This window comes from Nyctibius grandis, unplaced genomic scaffold (assembly GCF_013368605.1).
Source record: "Nyctibius grandis isolate bNycGra1 unplaced genomic scaffold, bNycGra1.pri S41, whole genome shotgun sequence".
NCBI classification, from domain to species: Eukaryota; Metazoa; Chordata; class Aves; order Nyctibiiformes; family Nyctibiidae; genus Nyctibius; species Nyctibius grandis.
The window spans coordinates 350,238-360,145 of NW_027167475.1; the positions used below are offsets into that span (position 1 = coordinate 350,238).

General features: G+C 54.6%; 1 protein-coding gene across 2 annotated transcripts; it reads left to right on the forward strand.

The window, feature by feature from the left end:
* Window positions 1-3,142: 3,142 nt before the first annotated feature.
* Window positions 3,143-8,837, forward strand: LOC137677237 (guanylate-binding protein 1-like). Of its 2 annotated transcripts, XM_068424522.1 has the most exons (11): window positions 3,143-3,238; window positions 4,237-4,361; window positions 4,858-5,069; window positions 5,161-5,288; window positions 5,653-5,762; window positions 6,079-6,281; window positions 6,399-6,641; window positions 6,941-7,209; window positions 7,783-7,995; window positions 8,121-8,547; window positions 8,662-8,837. In XM_068424522.1, exons 3-10 carry the CDS (start codon window positions 4,877-4,879, stop codon window positions 8,370-8,372), a joined length of 1,611 nt encoding a protein of 536 aa, XP_068280623.1. In that variant the 5' UTR covers window positions 3,143-3,238; window positions 4,237-4,361; window positions 4,858-4,876; the 3' UTR covers window positions 8,373-8,547; window positions 8,662-8,837. The 2 variants fall into 2 exon arrangements, with proteins under 2 accessions (XP_068280623.1, XP_068280622.1); XM_068424521.1 differs by lacking the exon at window positions 4,237-4,361.
* The last annotated feature ends 1,071 nt before the right edge of the window (window positions 8,838-9,908 follow it).

Genomic DNA, 9,908 nt, shown 5'->3' on the forward strand with positions numbered 1-9,908 from the left:
GCTTACCTTCAGAGGGGCTGGTTCATGCTGCTCCGGGGTTCCTCACAGCTCCAGGATCATGATCCAGCTTGAGGGATGTCTACAGGCATCGGGCATGTTGGAAGTTACAGGAGACACAGTTTGATGACACCATCTTGGAACCGTAGGAATTCCTTAAGACCTTTAAAACTGTTTTTTCCTGCTGCTGCATCCAAGCCCAAGGCTTCAGGAGGAGAAGCTGTTCCCTGACCTTCAGTAGCACTCGGCCACCAAACCCGATGACAACGATGAGGTGATGAGCACTCGGTCTTCCAGGAAGGATGGACACACCAGGCAACAGCCTGCTCAGTGCCGTGATGATCCAGTCGTGCCTTTTTCCTCAGCGTCCGGCCACCAATATGGCTTCTACAGAGGGACTTAAATAGTTTGGAGGCACCTGGGGTGGGTGGAGGCACTGGTTTGAGTGTCATGAGCCAAGGTCAGATGATACCTGGCTCTTACGGAGGTCCCAGGTGGCAGCAGGTGCTGAAGATCTCATGCTTCCTTGGTGCAGAAGCATAGGGATGCGTAGGAGCTAAACCTGGCACTGGAGCTTGAAGAACCAGCCTGCGGGGAGGTGGAGACACGGCTCCAGAGGTGAAGCATCCCACAAGGAGGTCACACCAATGGGAATCCTGGCACCTGTCCAGAGGCTGGCAATGTGCAGCAGGCTGGAGGTTGATCTGCTGGAAAGCAGCTCAGCAGAGAAGGACCTGGGAGTTCTGGTGGCACCAAGTTCCCCATGAGCCAGCAATGTGCCCTTGGGGCCAGGAAGGCCAATGGTGTCCTGGGGTGCGTGAGGAAGAGTGTGGCCAGCAGGTCAAGGGAAGTTATCATCCCCCCTCTACACTGCCCTGGTGAGGCCACACCTGGAATAACTGTGTCCAGTTCTGGGTCCCCCAGTTCAAGAAAGACAAGGAGCTACTGGAGAGAGTCCAGCGGAGGGGTACGGAGATGGTCAGAGGACTGGAACATCTCTCTTACGAGGAGAGGCTGAGGGAGCTGGGGCTGTTCAGCCTGGAGAAGAGCAGACTGAGGGGGGATCTTATCAATGCTCACAGATACCTCAGGGGTGGGTGTCAAGGGGATGAGGCCAGACTCTTCTCAGTGGTGCCCAGTGACAGGACAAGGGGCAACGGGCACAAACTGAAGCATGTGAAGTTCTGTCTCAATATGAGGAAAAACTTCTTGACTTTGAGGGTGCCAGAGCCCTGGCACAGGCTGCCCAGGGAGGGTGGGGAGTCTCCTTCTCTGGAGATATTCAAAACCCACCTGGACATGAGCCTGTGCGACGTGCTCTGGGTGACCCTGCTTTGGCTGGGGGTCGGACTGGATGATCTCCAGAAGTCCCTTCGAACCCCAACCAGTCTGTGATTCTGTGATTCTGTCTTCCTCAACCCTGCTGTGCACGTGTGCACTCACCAGCAAACTTGAAGCTGGAGCAGCAAGCGAGGAGGGGGTCCTTGGGTCTGGGCTGGGTTACTGGGGGTGACAAGTGTCCTGGGCACCTGAATGAGGGGACACCATGAGTTTGGGGTGGCAGTGGGATGAGCGTGTCAGTTCTGGGTGTTTGCAGTGTGTGTTGAGATGGAGCAGGGGACCTGTCAGTTGGGTCAGAGGGCTGGGATGTGGGCATTGGATCTACCCCCCACGCTTGTGTGGGCGGAAATGGGGAGCGGGCATGTTGAGGGGAGAGCAGGGGGAAACAGGGATGAGGGGTGCCCATGCGTTAGGGGGGTGGTTCATGCCCCTGTGTGAGAGAGATGGGAACGGGGCCATGCGGGTATGTGAGGGGAAGGGGGCAATGGTGTTTCTGCAAGGGGGGTGATGGGGGTGTCCATGGGGGATGGGATGTGTTTTGAAGGGGGCGTGGGCATCCTTTTGAGAGGGGAGGAGGTACAGGGGTCAGTGAGTGAAATGGGGTCCGGAGCATGTCCATGATGCTGGGGGAACAAGGTGCCCATGGGAGAACAGGGGCTGAGGTTTGCTTGAGGGGGGGCACTGAGGAGCACGTCTGTGTGTCAGTAGTGCGTGTCCTTGTGCGAGGGCTGCACAAGGGGCACGAGTGCGGTGGGACCATGGTACGTGTCTGCAAGAGGGGAACACGGGGGAGGTGGGGTGCATGTTGGGGCACGGGGGCTTAGGGGCTGACCAGGGTGTTTCTTGGCAGGCCCTCAGATGAGAGGCTCATGGGGGTGGTGGCACATCTACAATGGGCATGGGGAGAAGTATCTGGGGGAAGATGCACATGTGGGAGAGCAGCAGAGGCCATGGCAGGACTTTTGGGGTGTGGGTGAGAGAGCTGATGGAGGGGACATGTCTGTGGGTGGAGGAGAAGAGGAAGCATGTGTGCTGGTGCTCCAAGCGGGGACAGGGCGATGCGGAGGTCGAGTTGGAGCGGTAGGGATGGGGAGGTGAGGGGCCCACTTGGTGGATATAAGGGGGAAGGGGGAACCTTCTTAATGTTCTTCATCGCAAGCCCGTTGTGCTAGAAGGGCGTTGATAACGCACAGATGTTTTGGCTGCTGCTGAACGGTGCTTGCACAACACCAAGGCCTTCTCTTCTTTCCCACTCTGCCCCGCGCAGTGAGGTAGGTGGGGGTGGGCAAGAGGTTGGGAGGGAACATGGCCAGGACCTTCAAAGATCATCTACTCCAACCCCCTCGATGTGAGCAGGGACATCTTGTAGTCCATCAGGTTGCTCAAAGCCCCATCCAGCCTCAGCTTGAGCACTTCCAATGATGGGCCAACCACAACTTCTGTGGGGCATCCACAACTTCTTTGGGCAACCTGCTCCTCTCTCTCACCACCCTTCCACGCTAGATAACAACATGCTAGGCAATAAGAAAGTGGGATCACAGAAGAAGGGGTGGGGGAATATCTCTTAAGGTGGGTGTAACTCTGAAACTGTCTGGGCAGCTGGGAGGTGGTGAGGGTTTGCTTTTGCATCACTTGTTTTTTGTTCTTGTTCCCTCACTTATTAAACCGCCTTTATCTCGCCTGCCCAAGTTTTCATGCTTAGCTGCTGGCCAGGCTCAAACCACCAGCCAATGAGGGAGTTTTCCTCCTCCCTCCTAGTCCGTGACTTTCACTTTCGGTCTCTGACTCACACTATATCCCGGAACAGGAGGAGACGGACCAAGGGCACAGGAGAAAAGGCAGAGCAGGACCCAGGCTGCAGCAAAGCTGTTTCAGCCCAGAGCTGCTGACGAAGACGACGGTGAGTCCCTTGCTCTAATCCCTCCTCCCCACCCCCACAAGCAGCGTTGGCCAGCCGGGCTGTGGAACGACTCCTTCTGACACCAGCAAGTGACAGCAACCCCAGCAAGTGACAGGGACATTTGGGAAAACCAATAACAGGAGCATGCTGCTATGATGGTCCCAAGAAAATCCCAAATTCCCCAAATCTGGCAGAGGCAGCTTAGCAGAAAAAAGGAAAAGTATTAGGACACTTAACTGGGAACAAAACTCTACAAAAACACGATAAAGGAAGAACTGTGCCCAGCAACAAAGATCGGCATGTTGCAAGCTGTTTTAGCTTCCAACCCCTGGACACTGTCCAAGAAGAAATCTGATAGTCCCTGGACTGAGCTGTCCAGGTCTCCTCCCACCGCAGTGGGGATGCAAATTGTTCAGGGGCTGCCCCTCTCGGGCCTCACATTGGGTGCCAATAAATCTGTCAGTGTTTAAGGCTGGGCAGAGGTTTAGCGGTTGGTCGACAGACGCTCTCTCTTAACCCTTTCCTTCCCCAGAGGGAAAAACGAAAAAAGGGAGAGAGGCTTAATGGTTGGAAAGTTAAAATGGTTTTAATAAACAATAACAAGGAAAAAGAGGATAATAAATAATGAACTAGATACAAAACCACTACTGAGCTCCCCACGATGACGACCACGTCACTGCTGACACTGCAGGGCAGGCACTGGGGAGTCCCGAATCAGACGCGGCACCAGGCAGGAATGTGGATCAGGTTCAGCGAAGGCAGGAGTGTGGGCAGAGCCCTCCCTGGACGCCGGCCATGGGGGCACAGAGCGCGACCCTCATGGTCCCTCAGCTTTAAACTGAGTATGATGTGTGTGGGATGGAATACCCCGTTGGTCAGGTTTGGGTCACCTGTCCTGTCCGCTCCTCCCTGCAGGTGAGACACTTTTACGGTCCTTTCCTTTGTGGAACTGCTCATCAATAACGAAAACATCCCTGTATTGTCCACACTACTTTCAGCCCAAATCCAAAACACTGGAGTGTGGGAAGGGGATCACCCACCAATGCACAGGAGGAGGAAAGGAGATATGGGAGCCTTGTGAGGGCAAGGACCAAGCATGTCCCTGTGAGAGGCACGGTGGAGGGTGAGAGGGGTTTTATGGGGTCAGGCATAAGAAATTAATGAAGCAATTCATAAACACCTCTCCTAAGCTTCAATTTAGCCACTAACATGTCCTTTCCTTGCAGCTGGTGTGACCCTCCCATCATTCCTGTTGCTCTAGAGCCCTGTCTGAGGCCATTGCTGTGTCCCACACCCATTTTTGCATGATTAACCACACAGCAAGCTTTAAACTGGTGTTCAGGACATAATGCAGAGTACTCTCACTGTCCCACTGGGCTTTCAGAAACTGAGCTATTTCTGTCACCAGGCAAACGGGAAGGGGCAGTGCACGTCTGCTAAGCGTCAGTGTTGCCTTCACAGCATCACTTGCGAGGGGCAAAAAGAGGAGGCGTGGTGGAAGGAATTTGGTGCAATGCATGGTTTGCTTCGAAAAATGAAGTGGGATGATGACTGTCCGTGTTTGGACTGTGGGGTGTCCCCACCTTCTTAACCAGCCTGTCTCGCCTTCTCCTCTGCAGGCCGTGCTCGCTGTCAGCAATGGCTTCCAGAATCCTCATGCCAGTGCCTGTCTGCCTCATTGAGAACAGCCAGAGGAAGGGGCTGGTGGTCCAGCAGGAAGCCCTGCAGGTGCTGTCCAAGGTCACCCAGCCTGTGGTTGTGGTGGCCATCGCAGGGCTGTACCGCACTGGCAAGTCGTACCTCATGAACAGGCTGGCTCGTCAGAGGAAAGGTGAGGGAGGTCCCAGCACAGCATGGCCAAGGGACCTGGGTTTTCCTACTCTGTCTTTAACACTGTTGAGACCCTTGCGTCCTCCCCACAGGTTTCTCCCTGGGCTCCAGCGTGCAGTCCCACACCAAAGGTATCTGGATGTGGTGTGTACCTCACCCTTGCAAGCCTGGACACACTCTGGTGCTGCTGGACACTGAAGGGCTGGGAGATGTGGAGAAGGTGTGGAAGAAGCAGAAGGTCCCTTTGTGCATTCCCAGCACTTTGTGGAAGCTCTTGAGGGCCCAACCATGGTGATCAGAGTCAAGGCGTTCCCACCACCCCTGGTGGCCTTTGGCCTGTGTGCTGGGAAGAGCCAGAGGCCATGGGGAAGGAGGTCGGGGTAGATAAGTTTGACAGACCCTGAGAGGTAAGAGTTGAGGTTAAGGCCAGCTACAGAAAGACATGGATATGGCATGGGGATGGGTCTCTGCAAAAACTGGTCTTGCCATGGCCTGTTGGTTAGGGGCATTCAGGGTGTGGGGATTCGGGGCTTTGCTCATACTCAGGGGCTGTTATTGGTAAGAGCCAAGGGTTGTTGTTCCAGGGCGACAACAAGAACGACACATGGATCTTTGTGCTGACTGTACTGCTCTCCAGCACCCTGATCTACAACAGCAAAGGCACCATTGACCAGCAAGCCATGGACCAGCTGCAGTATCCTTGGTGGGACAGTAGCACCAGGGGATGCCCTCCTCTCCCGGTGTGGTGGGCTAGGGGTTGACAAATCCCAGCTCCTCAAACAGCTGCAGAACCTTCTGGTGGTGCCCAGTGACATGCTTTGAGTCCTTAGGGGTCCCATGTCATGGACCTCAGGGCTGAGGGTTTTTCTCCCTCCTCCCTCTGGTGGTTCCAGCCCATTCTCTGTCCCTGCAGAGTCTCCTCTCTTCCCCATGAAGTGCTGAGTGGTTGCAGGATGGCGATGCCCCTGCATTCAGACCTGAGGTCCCTGTTTCCTTAGCAAGCTCTCCAGCTATGTGGTGAAGCTGTCTGAGCATATCAAGTTGAAAGCAGCACCCGAGAAGAGTGAAGATGAACTGAAGGATTCAGAAAAATTTGTCCTCTTCTTCCCGACTTTTGTCTGGGCTGTCCGGGATTTCACACTGCGGCTGGAGGTAGATGGGAAGGAAATCTCTGAGGACGAATACTTGGAGAATGCACTGAAGTTAAAGGCTGGTAAGGGAATGGTGCTGTGCTGCTGGAGATGTCCAGCCTCAGACACAGCAGCATTGGAGTGTAATTCAACAACAGCCCAAGCCTGGTGAACTTGCTCCATGTCCTCTTACCCCACAGGTAGCAGCCCGGAGATCGAACGCTACAACCAGCCCCGGGAATGCATCCACCAGTTCTTTCCAGGTCGCAAGTGCTTTGTTTTTGACCCACCGGCCAGAAAGAGGGACCTGGACCACTTGGAGGAGCTTCAGGATGATGAGATCGAGCCTGAATTCCTGCAGCAGGTGGAGAAATTCTGCAGCCACATCTGGGAAAAGTCTCCACCTAAGACCGTCCGTGGCGGCCACTTGGTAACAGGGAACAGTGAGTACTGCTGTGCAGAGGGTTGGATGGGCAGCAGCTCTTGGTCCTGTGTGTGGGGCAGGATCCAATGCAGAGTCAAATGAGGCAGGTGGGGAAAGGGAGAGCTTTTGTGCTGGCTGCTGTCCATGGAGCTGGAGTTGGAGCTTCTGGATGTTGCAGGCAGAGTGGGAAAGAGTTAGGAAAAGAAGTTCAGGAAGAGTGTGGGAGGGAGGCAGCAGGGATATGGCAGGGTCCAGGGTGAATGGGAGCCTGCATTTTGTTCAGGCTGCAGATGTCTCATCCTTGGTCGTCCTTGGCAGTGCTGGGGAAACTGGCAGAGACCTACGTGAAGGCCATCGAGAGCGGGGCAGTGCCGTGCCTGGAGAGTGCGGTGGTCGCCCTGGCAGAGATTGAGAACACAGCAGCAGTGAAAGCGGCTGTGACGTTGTACCAGGATCTGATGAAGCAGCGGGCGAAGATGCCCATGGAGACTCTTCAGGAGCTGCTGGAGCTGCACACCAAGTGCGAGCAGGAGGCACTGAAGCTCTTCATGGCATGGGCATTCGATGATGACATCTGCTATTTCCAGGCAGGTCTCATAGTAGGTGATCCCCAGCCCAGTCAGAATTCCCCCACGTACACCATCATCCCCTTAGCTCTGGGAAAATAGCATGGTCCTGCGGGACAGGGATCTGCCTGCCAGACGACACTGCTCTGTCCTCTCCAGAAGACACAGTCCCAATGCCCGCTCCCACATTCTGGAAGCTGTCCCTGCTGTGCTCCCTCTTCTCCCTGGGTTCTAAAGATTTGCTACAACGGGGATGAACCTCAGCCCTGCCCGTTCTCTTGCTGCACCCAGATGTGTCTGTGCCCTGGCTCGAAGCCTGTAGCCTTCCACACCTCCCCTGTGCTGCTGACGAATTCTTGTCCCTGTGTTTTGTGAAGCCCGTGGTCCCTGGCATGCTCTCTGCCCCTGTGCACCTTGGTGCAGAGATGTCTGTGGGTGCAGAAGGCCCTCCCCATCTGTCACTTCCCAGCTGATTACCCCCCAGACTGGAGATCCCAATTCCCGTGTTGACCTGGCTTGATTTTTGCCTAGCATGAGAGTGGTGGATGCAGCTCAGCCTGGGCTGACGCCTTCCCTCTGCATCTTTCCACACAGCGCCAGGTACAGCAGGTCAAGGAGAAGTTCTGCACGGACAACGAGCAGGCGTCCCGTGTCAAGTGCGAGGCTGCTCTCAAGGACCTCTCCCAGGACATGGAGAGACGAATCAGAGATGGTGCCTACAGTGTGCCAGGGGGTTACGAGCTGTTCAAAGGAGACGAGCAGGCACTGGTGGGGAAATATCGGGAACTTCCTGGGAAAGGGGTGAAGGTAGGAACAAGAGCAGCTCCCCTTCAAGGGGAGAGGCTCCATGTCCCATCCCCTTCCCCCAAGATACCGTTTCTCCCCAGCTGCTCTTTCTCCCCTTGACTCCTCTTCTACCTGTGGTCCTCCAGGCTGATGCTGTCCTGCAGGAGTTCCTCCAAAGAAAACAGGCTGTGGCCAAAGTCATCCTCAACGCAGACATCTCCCTGACAGAGAAGGACAAGGAGCTGAAAAGTAACTTGTGGTCTGGAGAAATGCCACTGCCTGTAGAGGGGCAAGCATGCTGGAGTGGGACAACAGGACTCCTTGGGGGCTTGTGCGCTCAGCTCCTGCCCTTGCAAGACCCTTGTTTCTCTGTCACCAGGGGAGCAAGACCGGAGTGAGAGAGCTGAGCAGGAGAGGGAGGTCCAGAGGAAGTAGGAGGCAGAAGACAAGCAGAAGTTGCAGGACCAGTTACGCAGCTGCGAAGAGCACAAACTTCAGCTGAGAAAGAAGCTGGAGGAGAGCTGTGCGAAGCAGCTGGAGGAGCACCAGAAGATGATGAGCCATAAATCAAAGGTACCAAGTGGGAGAGTGCAGGGGCCAAGATGTGGCTAACAGGCAGGAATGGCAAAGGGATCCCAGCTGGGTCTCTCCCCTTGCTCCTTGATGACAACCTGCCTGTCTTCACAGGAGGAGAGTGTGTTGCTCAACGATAGCTTCTTTGACAAAGCCAACTACATGCAACTGGTGAACAGGAGACTGGAGCAGGAATATTGCACCACCAAGAACAGCTACATGTCCTGGATCGACATAATGATATCGATACTGATGGGCTTGGTATCTGTCATATTTCGCTGTTGGAAGTAGTGGGGGATCTTTCTCAAATACTTTAACGTTCCTATTGTAACAAAGTAAGAGGGGTGTGTAGTGTCCCCACGTACAATTTTGTGGCATTTTGAAAGCCCTTCATGCAAGATGCTTGCCATAGAGTGTTTTCATGCATGCTTCCTCCAGGAGACGATCTCTTCCCTCCCAGAGCACCTAGTTTCTCACTTCATCTGAAGGCCCGGAGAACATCTAAAGCCAGGGTGGCCTGGGGCACAGAAAGGCAGTAATGGCAGCAGGCCGGTCTGGGAGCATTTTGCCATGCTCAGAACATGCCATTGGGGGATCTGACCCACGTCTTCTAGAGACCTCCTCACCAGGCCTATGGGAATCATGCCCGAGAGAGCAATGCAGCATCAAAGTGTAGCAATACAAAATCAAAGTTACCAATACTAAATCTTAGTGCACTATTATACCAGATTATGTGTGACATTGGTCACTCACCAAAGATCTGCAGTTGACAAGAGGAGTAACCTCAAGAGGCGTCCCAGCTCAAGGGGAGATCACCGCCATGCAGGCAGCTGCTCAGCAGGGAGACCTCAAAGAAGGCTCACTCAGGCTGTCATACCAGGTCCTGCACTTGGGTCCCAGCAACCCCACGCAATGGTACAGGCTTAGGGAAGAGTGGCTGGAAAGATGCCCGGCTGAAAAGGACCTGGGGGTGTTGGTCAACAGCCATCTGAATATGAGCCAGCAGTGTGCCCAGGTGGCCAAGGCGGCCAACAGCATCTTGTCTTGTATCAGAACTAGTGTGACCAGCAGGACTAAGGAAGTGATCGTCCCCCTCTACTCAGGACTGGTGAGGCCACACCTCGAATCCTGTGTTCAATTTTGGACCTCTCACTATAAGAAAGACATTGAGGTGCTGAAGCGAGTCCAAAGAAGGGCAAAGAAGGTGGTGAAGGGTCTCTAGCACAAGTTTTATGTGGAGCATCTGAGGGAACTGGGATTGTTTAGTCTGGAGAAAAGGAGGTTGAGGGGAGACCTTGCTCTCTACAACTACCTGAAAGGAGGTAGTAGCGAGGCGGGTGTTGGTCTTTCCTCCCAAATAA

Bases quoted from the DNA above. Each gene is read 5' to 3' on its own strand.
- LOC137677237 (XM_068424522.1), top strand. From the start codon at position 4,877: ATGGCTTCCAGAATCCTCATGCCAGTGCCTGTCTGCCTCATTGAGAAC. The intron at 6,282-6,398 runs GTAAGGGAATGG...CTTACCCCACAG, and splicing joins TGCACTGAAGTTAAAGGCTG to GTAGCAGCCCGGAGATCGAA. The intron at 7,996-8,120 runs GTAGGAACAAGA...GTGGTCCTCCAG, and splicing joins TTCCTGGGAAAGGGGTGAAG to GCTGATGCTGTCCTGCAGGA.